Source organism: Dasypus novemcinctus, chromosome 6 (assembly GCF_030445035.2).
Source record: "Dasypus novemcinctus isolate mDasNov1 chromosome 6, mDasNov1.1.hap2, whole genome shotgun sequence".
NCBI lineage: Eukaryota > Metazoa > Chordata > Mammalia > Cingulata > Dasypodidae > Dasypus > Dasypus novemcinctus.
Genome location: NC_080678.1, coordinates 50,155,723 through 50,173,982, shown reverse-complemented (window position 1 = coordinate 50,173,982; position 18,260 = coordinate 50,155,723). Strand labels below are relative to the sequence as shown.

The following is an 18,260-nucleotide window of genomic DNA, read 5'->3' as shown; positions in this document are numbered from 1 at the left end:
TAATTTTTAAAATACTTGTTTTTATTGAACCATAATCTAATTGCACTGTACATAATTGAATTTATAATAATTTAACTTACGTTGCAGCTTTTCAAGATCATACCCACTACATTGGGCAAAGCAGGGTACATCTAAAATCTACAGCCAGGGTTAAAAGAGGGCTTTGAATCTGTAAGGATATGGGTATCTACAGTTGAATGTAAAAGATGTAAAGTGCCAGGTGTTTATTAAGTGCCAAGATTTTCTAAAAAATGTTCCCTTTGTAAAAGCCAGAGTCTTGCCTTTTCAATTCCATAAACATTTAACTACTGCTTGGGATTTCCAAGGTACCATGTAAGGTACTGAGAAGCAAGCAAATTTTAATAGCTGCTATGCAGAAGGGAGCCAAGACATGAAGCCAGACTGGAAAGCAGAATAGGGTGTCATAACTCAGAAGGGGCAAAACACTGGGAGCTTGAAATAATTTAACTTTTCCTGCCCCCCGCCCCCCCCCTCTTTTCAAGTATCTGTTTTGGATCCCTTTTCATATGTGCCAAGTTGCTTGAGAATCCGGCAGAGAATCCGGTATCTTGGAAAATTTCTACTCCCTTTCATTATTTCTTAGTTTCCTAACAAATTTGATGAGTTCCTCTGCCACCAGACGTGCATTTGGAATGGTCTCTATTGTGTGGGTGGTGAAACGATGGAAAGTTATTTTTGGTCTAATTATGGGAACTGTTTTATTGGGGGAAAAGGGGAGGCAGATCGGAGGCTGAGATGCTTGGCAAGGCTGCTCCGAGGAGACGTTACTAAGGTTACTAGAAAGAGGATGGCAGGTGATATTCTGTCAGGATTTTTTTTTCTAAAACAAATATATTTTCACATGAGGGGCGTGGGCTGAGCAGTGGGCAGCTCAGAGAACGGGCTCTGAAAAGAGGAATGGAAGGAGAGCCAGGAAAAAACAGGGGCTGCTGCTTTGCGAACGCAAGCCTCTGCCTCTTGCTCCGGCCCTTACTTTTTTCCGCCGCCCTTGCTTCCCGGGGCTGTTCTGGCTGTAGCACAAGGCCAGCTCATGCGGGATCGGTGTTGTTTAGGTGTAACACTCAGGCGAAACAGACCGGAAGCAGCGCCCAGCCGGGATCCGTAGGGAGAGGCGTGGAGCTGGTGGCAGCTGCGGCTTGGAGGCTAGGCAACTTCAACCCACGGGTTGGCTCTGCAAAGCGGCTTGTTCAGGCAGTGGGTCGTTGCTGCAGCCGCCCAGAGAGAAGGCGGAAACAACGGCTCGGGGGGCGAACCTGGCAAAGCAGGGAGGAAGGGAAGGGATGTGTGAGGAGGGTGGTAGGTGGTGGGTGGTGTTTGGGGACAGGGAAAATTACCTTCACACTTGTTCCTCATATAGGGTTGGCTATAGTGTTCTGTTTTGTTTTTTAAATCTCAGATTTTGGAGACCTCCGACGTCTCCCTTCTCGAATTTCTCTCGGCCATTTTCAGTTGATTCGTAGCCTGAAGTGAGTTGACAGCTTTTTCGTGGAGCAACTGAGTTGAGATGAGATGGGTATGGGATGGTGAAGCCTCCAGGAAAAAAGAAACGGGAGAGTGGGGTTGGGGTGGGTGGAGCAAGATGATGATGGTGATAATAGTATTTCCAGTCCTGTGAAGTCGGTACTCTTAATAGCATCATTTTATAGATGGGGCACTGAGGCTCAAAGTGGTAAAGGAAAACGCCCAAAGAAAGACAAAAGTACAGAACAAGCGTATGAGTTAAGATAGGCTGACCTTAGAATAGATCTCTAAGCCCCACACTGCGGTTTTCCCCATCAAGCTGTAAAGCAAGTGAGAACATGGGACAAGGAGTAAGAGGTTGGTATGGATTGAACAGATGTGGTGGTAAGCAACTGAAATAAGGCGTTAACCTGATAAAAGTGCGAAAGCCATGTGTGTGCAAGGTGATGACAAGTGTAAAGGAGAGTAAGCTTGAAATCTGTCACCTAACCTTGACTGGTACCTTTCTATAGAATTCTGTGAAACAGCAGAGGAGAGGTGTACATCCACACACCTAATTTGGAAAAGGGAATTAGAGAAAGATCAAAGACTCATAACATTTAAGGATTATTTGATGTAACTACCTAATTTAACAGATGAAGCTAAGGAGATAAGGACTTATTTAAGGTAGCCATGACTGGAAACAGGTGTTTTCTGTTCTAGGACCAATGCTCTATTGTTTAGGGAGTTTTCCCCTCTTTTTTCTTGCTCTAGTGAATATTAAACTTTTAAAAATGTGGTATGTCATATGACCTGGACAGGCTTCTATCAGCCATAGGAATTGTGTATTTATACTCGGTGCAAAGCTATCACAGTTGATGAAACTTTCATTTCCAAATGTGACTTTTTAATGTTTATTGAGTCCTGAATGTATTTGACATCAAATAATAAATAATCCACTTATCCCCCATTAATCTATATCCTAAATTTAAGTTAATGCTGGATCCAGGAGCTTCTTCTGACACAATCCGTGTATTAAAAGAAAAATGATAACCGAGGTCCTCCCGTCTAAGAATTTCAATAAAAAAATGAACTAAAATAAGATAAAGCTGACTAGGCCAAAGAGCAAAGTAGGTTAATTTGAATAAGTTTAAAAGATTCTGTATATGTTGAAAGGAACAGGAAAATTTTTATCGGTTGATAGTATAGTGTGCTGTTCACAAATATATTAAGTCTAATGGAATATAGCAAATCAGAAATTTAGCATATTTCAGAGAGGCAATTTGAAGTGGTTGAAATCATGGACTTTAGAACAAATAGATCAGCTTTACAACTTACTTGCTTTATTTAATTTCATTTGTCCTTGTTTTCTTAGTCTCTGAATTGGAGATATTAGTTCCTAACTTGGAGAATTAGAAGCTGTGTTTTTAAAGTACTTAGCAGTGTCTTGAGTCAAGTTGGTGATAAATACATAGCAATTGTTATTATTCCAAGTCTAATTAAAGCAAAGCATTGCTGAACCTTCTGTGCAGTCACAACACAACTTTTAGATCTGATTTTCAATACAGAGGTCAAAGTGTAGCCTCAGTTGTCTGCATAATGATAATTAAAGGTGAAAAATGTTCAGTATTTTCATTTCAAATTGAATGAAAGTTTAGATAGCTGGGTAGCCTATGAAGAGCAATCTTTCTACCAAGATCCTCAAACTGTTGTGGTTTTTATAGATAACTTACTGTTACGGAAATTAATAGAGTGGAGAGTAATACAAAATCAGTGTAACTGCTGACTTATGAATGTGATTGCGACTGAAAGGGCTGGTATATGGAAGTAAATGTCAATTGAAAGGAACCTAGAGAATTATCTAGGGTATGTATGTCGTAGTGATTTAGGTGGTGGATGAAGATTGTGGTTAATAGCATAAATATAAGAAAGTTCTTTTACAAAGTGCTAAGAATATGGTGATTCGCCAGAAAATTATAACTAATGTAACTTATGGACCATAGTTAATAGTAATATTGTAATGTTTTGCAACAATGACAAGATATCTTTCAGTGCCAATGGATAACAGTAAGGGGGTATAAGGGGATATGGGATTTTTCTTTTTGGAGTAATGAAAACGTTCTAAAATTGAGGTGATGACAGCATAACTCTGTAATGAAAATGAAAGCCACTAAATATACACTTTGAAGGGATTGTACAAAGCATGGAACTGTGTAACACAGGTAATCGAGTGGTAGATGATAGACTGTGGTTAACAGGACAAATATGAGAATGTTTTCTCCTGAATGATTACAAATATGTAATACTAATATAGGGTGTTAATAATTGGGTGGATTGGGGGAAAAATACACCAAGTGTAAGGTACAGCTAAATATTACTATAAGTAAAAATATTTTGAGGATGCTTTTTCATAGTTTATAACATGTTTCACAGCAATGCAAGGTGCTGGTTGGGGGGGGAGATGTATGGTAGCCTTGTATGATGATATGCATGTTTTGTAAATTCACAAGTTTTACTATACAGTTATTGTTTATGTATGTTCATGTTTAAATGATATACTTCAATAAAACATTCTTTAAAAAAATAACTTATTGTTGAACTATTCTGTTTCCTGAACTATTGGCAACTTAGGTTCTGAGTGGTTGACTATATACTTCTTTCCAAATGCATGGTCATGGAGGCTATGACTCTGATTTTAGTGATGATGAACACTGTGGAGAATCTAGCAAAAGAAAAAAAAGGTAAGTATTTTTTTTTATATATCTGAAATTCTGATCCTTTTAGATTAAAATGAATTATAAATAAATAATATTGAAAGTTTTTGGATTGTGTTTGCACATGAAGACAACTATGTTCTAGTGAATAAAAGCTTTTTCAATGATTTGTAATGAATTGACTCTGGATTTAAGAACAGCTGTGTGAAAAATAAGAAAACAGTGTTTATGTTGTTAAGTGGTTTATGGAAATGATGGGGAAAAAAAGGAAATATTAAAGCTGTCAGATGTCTGTATTGCATATATTTTTCATTCAACCACCAAGGGCTTTTTGCTTTTGAAAATCATAGCCAAGAGAGTTGGCTCTTGCTCTCTTCTCCAGAACTTGACTTTAAAAGGAGATCATCATGAAGAATGAGTCTGTAGTGCAGCACAGTTCTTAAGGTTGCATAGATGAGATTAAGAAGCCAAGGAAAGAAGCTTGTGGAGAATATTATTAAATTGGAAGTGACAAAAAACAACAGATGAAGCCTGGACCTTAGAAGGAAGCTACATCTTGACGGAGTTGCTGTGTTTAGGGGCATTGTTCTCATGTGTCACTGTGTAGAAACTCAGTTTTATCCATTAACTCAGGAATGACTGACTGATTCATAATACCAAACTTACAGAAATTGATTTATCATTTCATATTGAGACCAGTATATTAGGCATACTAACAGAGATGGATCATTGTTGTGGGATATGGAAACCTCCTGAATAACTAAAATAATAGTCATAATTAAATAAATTTTATTTTATAGTGCTTTATATTTCACAAGGATTTTTCATTAAAATGTTACTTTGTAAGAACAAAATATGAGCAAACTTAGTCTTCTTTGCTCTAAGGTTGTATTTATCTAAATAACTAGGAATGATCATTTATAATTAACCCTTTTTTTCATATTATCAAATTACCTAAAGCTTCGTTAACTCTACTTTGCAGACATGGAATGGAAGGCATAAAGAGATTAAGTAATCTGTAGAGGATTGCATAGGTAATAAATGGCAGAGCCAGTATTTGAACCCAGGAAGCTTGCTTTTGTTAGTTTCATCTCCTCCATTGTATAGATACTAAATAAAATGCAGGTGCTACATAAGCTATTTGAGGAGATATAAAATGACTTATTAAAGGTCAGTGCGTCTTTTTTAGGCTAAGATTTGAATTCTTTAAAAACATGTTCTGAATATGAAAATATAAAAAAATTAAGAAGCACTAGCCCTTTGAGAAAAATGAAGTCTTTTAATAATTTTTATTCTTAATAAACCAGGACAGTTGAAGATGATTTACTGCTCAAAAAACCATTTCAGAAAGAAAAACATGGAAAGGTGGTACATAAACAAGTTGCAGCAGAATTGCTGGATAGGTATGGTATAAATTACTTTCCTTGGTTTAAGTTGTTTTTGTAAATTCAGGAATTTGGGAATATGATTATATAAAATAAAACATAGATGTTTCAATATGCTTAAAATTTGTTTTAACAGGGAGGAAGCAAGAAATAGAAGGTTTCATCTCATATCTATGGATGCTGTATCCTTTCTATATTTATAAAATTTTATAACTAGTATTTTTGTTATTTTTTATTTCTTAAAGTCTTGTGACGTCAAATACATCTTCTATATATATTTTTAAAACATGTTTATTGAAGTGGTACTTTGCCATTAATACTTTTGGGTACAATTCTTGTTTATTTATATATAAGAAGGATTTAGGGAGAAAATAATAAAGCACATTACTAGTGCTCTATAAATAGGTTTACAAGGTCTTTGAGCCTGCCAGTATTTTTTCCAGCCTGTTTTTGCCAAGCTTTTAACATTTCCCTTCTCTTCTCTTAAGTTTCATTTCACCTCTTATTCTCTTCCTACCTGGTTCTTGGCTATTTATAGTATCTGCAAAACTTGTATTTAAAACTAGGTCTATCTGTGTCCTACTATCCCCAGGCCTGTTGTGGCTTCAACTCTCAGGCGTGACCTGTGGCTGTTCTTAAACTATAACTTGCTTTCCTGTTATAGCCAAGTCCCAGCTTAATTTTTCAATAAGACTATAGTTCATGAAATTAACTGTTAGCATTCATATTACTGGCCATCCATATTACTGTTTTGAGTATTGGAAGATGAAAGAGAGGCCAAGCAAGACCTGAAGCATTTCTTAGTATTTACAACTGTGGTCAGGTTTGGGTAAAGGGGACAGGGTCATTTAGATACACACCCCACCTAGTCATCTGCTTCACTTTATCATTCCCAATCCTTTTAAGTTGTAGCAGTATTCTTATGCAACATTTTATATTTTTTGTTTTTCTCATCTTGTAACCCAGTAGCCTAACTTTCCCATGGATGTCATCTGCCACTTAATTCCTTTAGCATTTTAAAATCTACTCTGCATTCTCTGACACTGTTCCTTTGGGGATATAGGAGTATCTAGTTGCAACCTGGTAAGGGTGATGAAAGTCTAAGCTCCCCACTGGATCTTTCTGGTGTGAGTACTCTTGGCTTATTTGGCTGGAGTAGAGCATGTTGCTATTTAAAAGTTTTCTGTCTTCCTAGGCTGCCCCTTTCTTAGTCATTTGGTTAGAGAAAGCAGGTTTTTATAGGGACTTTTTTTTGTCTTCTTCCTTTGGCGATTATGGATTGTTGGCTTCTTTACCTCCAAATCTGATATGTATGTTTATATATCAAACAGAAAATCCAAGGAACTCACTAACATATGTCCTGAGGTTCCTAGCAGGTCTGCCTTTTCATTTCCACCTTACAGTGTCTGTTTTATATATAATGTCTAAGGATTTTTTTGTACTTAGTGGAAGAAATAGGGAGAAGCACATCTATGTCTCTTCCATCTTCCTGGAAGTAGAAATCCCACCTGCCTTCTTTTTTCGTAAATGAAGTTTTATAAGAACAAAGCTAGTCTCATTATTTACTTGTCTGTGATTGTTTTCATATTACCGTGGTGGAGCTGAGTTTTTGCAACAGAGATCATATGGCCTGCAAAGCCTGAAATATTTGCTCTCTGGCCCTTTGTAGAAGAAGTGTGTTGATCTCGGCTTTGATTTGTTAAGTGACTTGCTATGGTCACATGACCACCTAGTAGTAGACCCAGAGCTAGGCTCTTTTTTTTACTTTTCTCTCTCTTTTTATCCCCCAGAAATGTTAACTGCTTTGTTCCCAGTTTTGGAAATGTCATGTTCTGATTAAATAGTGTATAAATAGTCTATTAGAACATATTGTGGTCAGTTAAATCACCATTATCTTTAATAGTGTACAGTCACAATATGATAGAAACTGAATTTGGTTCTAGAGAGAGTTCCGCTGAGTTTTTTAAAACAAAAAATGAAATTCTTACTGTCTTATTGTTATACTGCATTAAAAATAAACATGACTGGATTATTCTTTTAATATTAAAAGAAATGATAAAAAATAACATCTGATTTATTAAATTTGCAAGCCTATGGTTAGGATTTAGTGTTATAAAAGTTGCATCTTCTTTTCCACAGGCTTTATCATTACTGAAATAGCTAAATTATGTTATATAAATTTATTTTATATAAATTATATTTTGGAATAATGAAATTTAAATTTTATCATAAATTTTAGAAACTATAACCTATTTTTTCAAATTATGATTACTCAAATGAGTGCTCGTCTGAGGCTGTATACAGTCCAGCAGTAGACAGGACACTCTTTTCCTCCCCCAGTGGAGATAGATTTTACCACAAGAGTTATTAGATGTGCTTGAAAAAATTTTAAAACAATATAAACAGTTTTCAGTAGAAATGAAAACTCCTCTAACAATCCTCATTCTAAGCAGTTTAATACATAGCTTCCTAGATTTTTTTTTAATGTATAAGCATATATGGTACAAATTTGAAAAGTGAAAAAAAATGGACTCATACTTTTTTAAAAAAAGATTTATTTATCTCCCCTCTGCCACTCTTATTTGCACTCACTGTCTGTGCTCTGTGTCTGTTCAATGTGTACTCATTTTAGGAGGTACCGAGAACTGAACCTGGGACCTCTCATGTGGGATGGAGGCACCCAATTGCTCCATTCCCTGCTTGTTTTGTCTGTTATTATGTTTCCTCATTGTGCGTCCTCCTTGCGGCATCATCTTGTTGTGTCAGTTTGCTGCGCCAGCTCATCACATCAACTTGCTGTCTTGCTCATCTTCTTTTGGAGGCACTGGGAACTGAACCCAGGGCATCCTATGTGGTAGGCAGGTACCGAACTGCTTAAGCCATATCTGCTTCCCTCATATTATACTTAAAAAAAAAACAAAACTCAGTAATGTATCATGGGCTCAGAACAACTCCTAAGTATATAAAATCCTTAATTTTTTTGCATGTTAGTATCAAAGGCACAGAAAGTTTGTAAATGATTATATTTTATACTATGGTGGCAAAAAAGAAGACTTCAGGCGTTTGGGGTAAGTATCATCAAGTTTACATAGAATGGCAGGGATGGCTTTAGTTAAAGGCCACAGCTATTTTGTCTTCTGATTCTGCAACTTTCCCCTGCTTTCTAACTCAGTTTTCTTGTTATATCATGAAGTGGAGAGACCATCTGCAGCTTCTAGCCAAGTAGTTCTCTATGAATTCCATTTCTTTGGCCACATGCTCTCCTCAGGTAGCCTCCTCATCTGCTAAGCCACCTGTGACCCTGGCAATAACTTTTTATGTGAGGAGTACTCATATGCCTGAACATGCAGTGTTTTTTTCCAAGGAATCTTGAAATAGTGAACTTTCTAAACCTTAATGTTTGCAAAGACTTCTTAAAAGTTAGGACGTCACAAGAAACCGTACTCCAGTGTTTCCCACACCTGAAATGCCTTCCAGTATTTGAGGTTCCTCTATCAGAACTTCTTGGTTTTGCATGGGTCTTTTTTTTCTCTCTAACTTAACAATTTTCTGAGTTGGAAGGGCTCTAAAAAACCTCAATTTGCCCCAAATTTATCTCCCCTATCAATTTAGCCTATATTTCCCAACAACAGCTTGCTCTACCCTCAACTATTGGCATCTTATCTTGAGAGATCATCCCCTTTAACTTTCCTCTTACCTTGCCTCATCTTCCTAAGAAGCTGTAGTAAAATGATGTTTAGAAAACTTTCATATATATATATATATATATACACACACACACACACACATATATTTTTTTTAATAGAGTGGTATTGAGTGGTATTACCAACTTTTGATTATATTCTGAAACTTATTTTCACTCATGTTTTCCTTATAAATTTAGCATTTATTCAGGTTTCTTATCCTAGCTTTGGTAACTTAACTCTATTTATATTTGAAACCATTGCTAGAAATGGATTCTTTTTTCTTTTTTAAAATTTTAATTTACTTTTAAAAGATACGTAGATTATATAAAATGCTACATAAAAAACCATAAGGGATTCCCATATGCCCCACTCCCCACACCTCCCACTTTTCCCCACATTAACAGCTTCTTTCATTAGTGTGGCACATTCATTGCAATTGATGAACACATTTTGGAGCACTGCCAATAAGCATGGATTATAGTTTACGTTGTAGTTTACACTTTTTCCCACTCAGTTCTATAGGTTATGACAGGATATATAACGGCCTGTATTTGTTATTGCAATGTCTTTCAGGACAGTTCCAAGCCCTGAAAACTCCCCCACATTACACCTCTTTTTCTCTCTTCCTGACTTCAGCACCTCCAATGGCCATAGTCTCCACATCAATGATATAATTTCTTCCATTGCTAGGATCACATTAAGTCTATAGTAGAATACTAGTAAGTCCACTTTGGTCCATATTTTATTCCCTAATCCTGAGGATTCTGGGATGGTGATGCCCACTCCACCTCTAATTGAGAAGAGACATTGATCCCGTATGACTGACGGATGGGACTCTCTTGCTTGCAGTTGTCAACTCTCAGTTCTTTGGTGTGGTAGTTGTCCATTCTCACCTCTTTGTTAGTTGTCTTGGGTGAGTCCAAATAGATGGATTCTTCATTCATTTAACTTGTTTCTGTAGCAGCACCTTTATAAATGCCTTTTGAAAATACTGAAATTGTTTTTATAAATATATGTACATATAAAGATATACAACTGTCTTTATCTTCATGAAATAAATTTTTAATCATTTTCAAAACTCATGGAAATTTAACCTCTTAAATTTGACTAATTTTCTTTTGTTTATTAAATTAAAATAATTTCATTTTCCAGGGAAAATGACAAAACAGACTTGGATGTTATTCGAGAAAATCATAGATTCCTATGGAATGAAGAGGATGAAATGGACATGACTTGGTAATTTTAGCCATTAGAAGAATTTTACATAAAATGCTTTTGTCCTGTCTATCCTGGTCTATAATTGACTTTTCATTGCTTGACTTTGTCTTTTAAAAAATAATTTATAACATTTTTCACAAGATTGTGTGTTGTCTTATAATATGCTATCATATGCCTTTTTAAATTTTAAAAATATTTTGGGCAAAATTAATATCTGAAAATGGGTTTTTTTAGTTATTACATTTTCCCAAAATATTTTAAAAATTTAAGAAGAAGCATATAATTGCATTACAAAGGTTAAACGTGAAAAGTTTCCATCCCATCTGTCAGTCCTCCAGTTTCCCTCTTGAAAGACCCAATATTAATAGTTAATATCTAGATATTCTATGCACATGTAAGCAATAGACCTATTTTAAAACATTAATATTTATATCATATGTGTTATTTATTTCACATTGCTTCCCAAAAGCACACTATGGTTAGATTTCTAAATGTATAATATTTATGTTTTTATGGATATAGGGAAAAGAGGCTTGCAAAGAAATACTATGATAAATTATTCAAGGAATACTGCATAGCAGATCTCAGTAAATACAAGGAAAATAAGGTATGTCCGCAGAATATTTATAGGAAGCAGTTCTTATCCAAGTATAATATCTTTATTTTCTCTGACTTCTCACTGAAATCTAGCACTTTCTTCACTTATGAATTTATGCAATAAATTACAGCAGTATTCATTTCTTATCACATTAAAGTTGTTGCATATCTTGAAAAATCGCTTATGCTCATCCATACTTTGAAATTATGGTAGTTGTCAGACCTGATGCCGGTTAAGTGTCATAAAGCTATCTGCCGCTACATTCTGAGAAGGGGTCCGTGGTTTTCACCTGACTGGCAAAGAGGTCTGTGAAACAAAAAAGGTTAAGAACCCCTGGGGTAGATAGTAACTATTTTAGGGTATGTAGTCTCTGTCACAGATACTGACCTTTCCTGTTATGGTATGAATGAAGTCATAGACATACATAAGTGAATGGGCATGGTCGTGTTCCAGTAAAGTTTTATTTACAAAAACAGGTAGTAAGCTTGTCGGCTGTTGTTTGCCAACTGTAGTTTCTTTGCACCAGGGACTATTCTAAGTGTTTTTTATGTATTATCACATTTAAACCTTTTAACCCAAAAGTATAGGTACTCTTATTATCTCTATTTTACATTAAATAATTTGTCCAATATTATACAGTTTTTAAGTGGTAGAGCTGAGATGTGAACCCAGTCTGACTCCAAAGGCTATGTATGCTCTTTTATACTATAATATATTGCCTCTCTACTGTGCCATAAACTCTATTGTTGGTCAGTGTCATAGAATAGATTGTTATTTATTAGCTTAGGTATCTTACAGCCTGGCATCAATAATTTTTAAGATAGTTTGAAAATAAAGTAGTTCTTTAAGAGAGAAATTGATTTAAATTTCTTTTTGAATGGAAACCTGTAAGAAGAGAAAAAGCTATCTTGATGGAAATTGGGTTTACTTTTTGTTGGTAAATGTTATTATATCAATTGTTGGCCCCAAGTTTAGATTTATATACAATTTGAAATGTGATGTTTAAATTTATTTTGGCACACAATGTAATTTTTTTCCTCATTAGTTTGGATTTAGGTGGCGAATAGAAAAAGAAGTGATTTCAGGAAAAGGTAATTCTTCAAAATTTTTTTTCTTTACTTTTACCAGGATAAAGGTTATTTTATGTTATTGAATTGAAGTCATTAGGTAATATTATTCCTACTATATTACAATAAATTATTTATAAAAATAAGATTAGAGTAGGTATATTCGTGCTACAATATGAGCAAAGGTCAGAATTTAATGCTGTAATGGTTTTTACAGAATTTTTGCATATAGAACTTTCAATTGAGGATATTCAGAAAATGCTTAGAGTTAAAATTAGATAAAAAAGAACTATCAAGGGATGAAAGCTTGATTCTTTCCATTTATCAATTTCTGAAATATAAGTTAGACATCTCAAAGGTAAACAGTGAGTTTTTTAAAGTATTATAGTGGCTTAGAGTAACGTATCCCAGGAAAACGTGTTCTTAATTTTAATCCATTCCTGTGGGTGCAAACCCATTGTAAATAGGACCTTTTGATGAGGTTTCTTCAATTAAGGCATGGCCCAACTAAACTGGAATGGTCTTAATCAGTCCTATTACTGGAAGCCTTATAGAGAAAACCGTAGAGAGAGAAGCCAAGGGGAAAAGCCAGAAACTGGAAGTTAACAGAATCAGGAAGAAGAAGGAGAAGAAGCTACCTTGTGCATTGCCACATGACAGAAAAACCAAGGAGCCCTAAAGATCGCCAACCAGTCAGAAGATACCAACTCTGGGAGGAAGCAGTCCTTCTAGTTTTGAAACCTTTAGTCAGTAAATTCCTGATGTTAAGTTAATCTATTATGTGGTATTTGTTTTGGTGCCAGAAAGTGGGGTGCTGATATTGCACATGGCTTTGGAATTGGGTAATAGGTAGAGGCTGGAAGAATTGTGAGGACTCAAAAATGAGTGTTAGCTGAAGAGAAAGTTTGATTGTTTAGTGAATACATAATTCATCATGAACAGTATTTTGGTAGATATATGGATGTTAAAGGTACTTCTGGTGAGGCCCTAGAAGAATATTATGAGTGTCATTGGAAGTGGGAAAAAAGGTGAGCATTGTTATACAGTGGTAGAGAACTTGAAAAAACTGAGTTCCAAGTCACCACAGTACTTTGAAAACAAGGTTCCATGTGAGGGTTTAACTAAGCTAACACTTTGCTAAAGAAGGTGTGGCTAAACATAGAGCCTGTCAGCCATTTTGGTGGAAATCAGGATTAGAAATGTAAGTTATCCAAGAAGAATCTATGGAAAGTTCAATTGTTTGATGGTTTTGGGCCCACTTGAACTGCATGCAATATATCTTTTTTTGGGGGGGTGCAAAATTTGTATGAGCAGAACACTGCTGCCTGGACTGAATGGGACACAGAAGGGATGAATTGAAGGAAGAATGACTTCAGAAGCAGAACCATAGAAGCCTAGGTCTGGATGGAAGAGATTTCAGATGAAGGGAATGGACCCACCCATGTGTGTGGAAAGAGCAAGTCCGCCCCTGCACTTGGAAGGGGCAGGTATTCTGCCCTGGCACGTGGAGGGGGCAGACCTTGTGTCCTTTTATTTAGGGAAAGTGCTGCCATCCCAGTGCTCGGAGATGGTGGGACCTGTGCCCAGTATTCACAGAATGCCTGACTGCCATCCTGATTCTTGGAGAGCATGGAGCCTACACCCCCAGTGTTCCAGGAGAGCATGGCTGTTGCACTAGCACTTGGAAGGGGTGGGGCTGCTAATTCATCTGGCCTGGAGGACCAAGAATCAAGCCACAGATGACTTGCAGACCTTAAAATCCAATAACGTTTGCCCTGCTGGGTTTCGATTTGTTGGGAACCCATGACCCCTCTTTTCCTTCTAATTTCTCCCTTCTGGAATTGGAATGTTTATACTATATCTGTCCCACCATTATATACTTGAAGCAAATACTTGTTTTCCAGGTTTCACAGTTCCACAGACAGAAATTTTGCCCCAGGGTGGATCACATTCATAACTGATTTTGATGAGACTTAGCATTGTTCTAAAATGGCTTAAGGCTTTTAAATGTTGATATGATAGAATGAATTTATTTTGCATGTGGGAAGTACATGTCTTTCTGGAGTCCAGAGGGTGGACTGTGGTGGTTTAGAGTTACATACTACAGAAAATCATGTTCTTAATTGTAGTCCATTCCTGATGGGTTGAATCTGTTGTAATAGTTTTGATGAGGTTACTGCATTTAAGGTGTGTCCCAACTGAGTCAGGACGGGTCTTAATCAGTCCTATTATTGGAAGACTTATAAAGGAGGCTGAAGGGAGAGAAGCTTTGGAAAGAAGCCTAAAGCTGGAAGTCAACAGAATCCAGAAGAGAAATGAGAAGATACCACCATTTGCATTGCCACATGATGGAAAAGCCAAGAAACCCTGATGGCTGAGTAGCCACAAGATAACCTAGGAGTAAGAAAGCCTTCTAGCCCCTGAAACTGTGAGCCAGTAGATTCCTGTTAAGCCAATCCATTGTATGGTATTTGTTTTAGCAACAGGAAATAAAAAGAAGTATGAATATGGTTTTTTATATATTTGATGTGCTTCAATCATTGCTGTCATTCTTTTTATATGCAAATTTTCCTGAAATTGGCCAATGACATCTTCAAAGTAGCTCTGGTGTTCTCTTGACATGATCTCAGTAAACTTTGATAGCTTCCTTGCTTTTTTGGCACAGCTTGATGAACTATGATTATCTTAAACATTTTTTGCCATAAACCTTAAATTAGCTATTTTTCCAAATAGTTTTGGTACCCTTTAGTGAAAAATGGTAATTAGAAGATACAAAGTGGTATTAGGGATGCTCATTGTTACAGGATTGTCATTTCTTCAATTACTTCAATGAACGGAGCTTGGAAATATGTATTTTTTAGAAGGAGAAAAACAAATCAAGTCCATGCTGATATGCCCAATTCAAATTGAAATGGCATGGTTTATACTTAATTTAAAAATATATATATTTTATGTTAGATTGTGAAATTACAAAACATCATGCACATTTGGAATTCCCATACAACAACCCTCCACCAATATACTACATTGCTGTGGAACATTTGTTACAGATTATGAGATAATATCATCAGACTACTACCACTAACTATGGTCTATAGCATACATTTGGTATATTTTTTCCATACCCCGTATTATTAACACAGTACATCTTTGGCAGTGATACAGGAATATTCCAGTACTGCTGTTAACTATAGTCCATAAGTTACATTAATTGTATTTTTCTCATGCTTCTCCGTATTCTTACAACATTGCAATTGTGCTGTACATTTGTTCTAGTTCATAGAAGGGCATTCTTTTATTTGTACTGTTAACCATAATTTTCATCTACCTCTGGGTTCACTGAGTTATTCAATCCCTAGCTTATTCTCTAGCCTTCTTTCATTTGGCATTTACATCCCTAGATACCCTTTTCAGCCACAATCCCATTTATAAACCAGCTGCATTAGTTCTATTCACTATGTTACCCTCAAATCTATCCATTTCCATACTTTTACAGTCAAGTTAATTAAAATTTCTATATGCATTAAGCATCAGTACCCCTTCTTAGCCCTCCTTTTATCTCCTAGGTTTTAACTACATGTGTTTATTCTTCATATTTAGTTCATATTAGTGAGTCCATGCACTATTTGTCCTTTTGTATGTGGCTTATTTCACTTAACATAATGTTGTCATGGTTCATCCATGTTATATGTGTCCCAATTTCATTTATTTTTACAGGAGCATAGCGTTTCATCTTATGTCTATGCCACATTTTGTTTATCCATTCACTGGTTGATGGACATTTGGGTTTGCCATCTTTTGGCAATTGTGAATAATGATACTCCGAACATTGGTGTGTGCAAATGTCTGTTTGCATCACAGTTTTCAGTTCTTCTGGATATCTTTAGAGTGGAGGAATTGCTGGATCATATGGCAGTTCTATATTTAGCTTCTTGAGGAACTGCCAGACTGTTCCACAGAGGCTGCACCATTCTATATTCCCATCAACAGTGAAGGAGTATTCATATTTCTCCACATCCTCTCCAGTACTTACTGTTTTCTGTTGTTGTTTTTTTTTTTAATAATGGCCATTCTATGTGGTGTGAATTGATATCTCATTGTCGTTTTGATTTGCATTTCCCTAATAGCTAGTGATATTGGACATTTAGTATAACGTGTGAGATAGGGGTCCTCTTTCTTTTGGCTGTGGATATCCAGTTCTCCCAGCACCATTTGTTGAATGGACTGTTTTGCCCCAGGTGGGTGGACTTGACAACCTTGTCAAAAATCACTTGACCATAGATATGAGGGTCTGTTTCTGAACCATCAGTATGGTTCCATTGGTCTGTGTGTCTGTCTTTATGCCTGTACCATGCTGTTTTTTACCATTGTAGCTAGATAATATGATTTAGAATCCAGAAAAGAGAGTCCTCTAACTTAGCTCTTCCTTTTTAAGCAGTTTTTGGCTATTTGGGGCCCCTTACCCTTCCAACTAAATTCGATACTTGAGTTTTCTATTTCTTAAAAAAATGCTATTGGAATTTTTGTGAGAATTCCATTCAATCTGTATATCATTTTGGGTAGATGGACATCTTAACAGTGTTTAGTCTTCCAATCCATGAACATGGAATGTTCTTCCATTTTTTAGGTCTTTTAAAATTTCTTTTAGCAATGCATTGTAGATTTCAGACTACAAGGGCTTTATGTCCTTGGTTAAGTTTATTCCTAAATATGTGATTCTTTTAGTCACTATTGTAAATGGACATTTTTTCCTGACTTCCTTCTCAGATTGCACGTTACTAGTGTATAGAAACACTGCTGATTTTTGCTGATTAATCTTGTATCCTGCCATTCTGCTGAACTCGTTTCTTAGCTTTAGCAGCTTTGTTGTAGATTTTTCAGGACTTTCTAGGTATAGAATAATATCATCTGCAAATAGTGAAAGTTTTACTCCTTCCTTTCCAATTTGGATGCCTTTTAATTATTTTCCTTGCCTGATTGGTCTTGTTAGAACTTTTAGCACTATATTGAGCAACAGTGGTGACAGTGGGCATCCTTGTCTTTTTCCTGATCTCACCGGGAAAGCTTTAAGTATTTCACCATTAAATGTAATGTTAGCTATGGGTTTTTCATATATGGCCTTTATCATGCTTCCTTCAATTCTGATCTTTTGTAACATTTTTATCAAGAAAGTATGCTGTATTTTGTCAGATCCCTTTTCTGTGTCAATTGATAGGATCTGGATTTTTCTTCTCTGATTTATTAACGTGGTATATTATGCTAATTTATTTTCTTGTGTTGAACCACCCTGTGTGCCTTGTATAAAACCCACCTGATCATGATGCATAATTCTTTTAATGTGTTGTTGGATTTGATTAAAAAGTATTTTGTTGAGGAATTTTGCATCCATATTCATTAGGGAAATGAATCTGTAATTTTGTTTCTTTAAATATCTTTATCTGACTTTGGTATCAGGGTGATACTGGCTTCATAGAATGACTTTGGTAGCGTTCCTTCTTGTTCAGTTTTTTGAAAGACTTTGAGTAAGACTGGTATTAAATCTTCTTTGAATGCTTGGTAGAACTCACCTGTGAAACCATCTGGTCCTGAATTTTTCATTTTGGGAAGTTGTTTGATGACTGTTTCAATCTCTTGTGTTTGGTTTGTTGAGGTCTTCTCTTTTTTTCTAGGGTCAATATAGGTTGTTTGTACATTCCTAGGAATTTTTTCATTTCATCTACATTGTCTAATTTGTTGGCATACAGTTGTTCATAGATGTCTTTTATTTCTCTGGGGTCAATAGTAATGTCCCTGTTACCATTTTTTATTTCACTTATTCCCATCTTCTCATTTTTCTTTGTCAGTTTAGCTAAAGGTTTTTTGGCTTTGTTAATCTTTTCATTCCTTCCACTTCCTTTGGGAATAGTTTGCTGTTCTTTTCAACATTCTTCCAGCTATGTTAGGTCATTGATTTAAGCTTTTTTTTTTTTTAATTGTAAGCCTTTAGGGCTATAAATTTCTCTCTTAGTACTGCCTTTGTGCATCCCATCGGTTCATAAATGTTGTATTCTGGTTTTCACTCAACTTAAGGTATTTATTGATTTTTCTCACAATTTCTTTTTTAACCCAGTAATTATTTAATAGTGTGCTGC

The 18,260-nt window shown here is 35.8% G+C and overlaps 1 protein-coding gene across 11 annotated transcripts in view; it reads left to right on the top strand.

Annotated features, from left to right (window-relative positions):
- Positions 1-1,064: 1,064 nt before the first annotated feature.
- LOC101438501 (protein FRA10AC1) overlaps positions 1,065-18,260 on the top strand; it is a 45,989-nt gene continuing 28,793 nt past the window's right edge. For 4 of the 11 annotated variants that reach the window (XR_009186140.2, XM_004450016.4, XM_058298787.2 and 1 more), the window contains exons 1-8: positions 1,065-1,487; positions 4,093-4,202; positions 5,483-5,578; positions 5,697-5,742; positions 8,552-8,628; positions 10,399-10,482; positions 10,987-11,071; positions 12,108-12,153. Coding sequence is in view for 10 of the 11 variants with exons in the window: in XM_004450016.4 (XP_004450073.1) it covers positions 4,126-4,202; positions 5,483-5,578; positions 5,697-5,742; positions 8,552-8,628; positions 10,399-10,482; positions 10,987-11,071; positions 12,108-12,153 (511 nt within the window). In the remaining variant the exon portion in view is untranslated. Of the gene's footprint in view, positions 1,535-1,801; positions 1,840-4,092; positions 4,203-5,482; positions 5,579-5,696; positions 5,743-8,551; positions 8,629-10,398; positions 10,483-10,986; positions 11,072-12,107; positions 12,154-18,260 lie in introns of all 11 variants that reach the window. The other 7 variants (XM_071215780.1, XM_012521272.3, XM_071215779.1 and 4 more) reach the window with 7 other exon arrangements.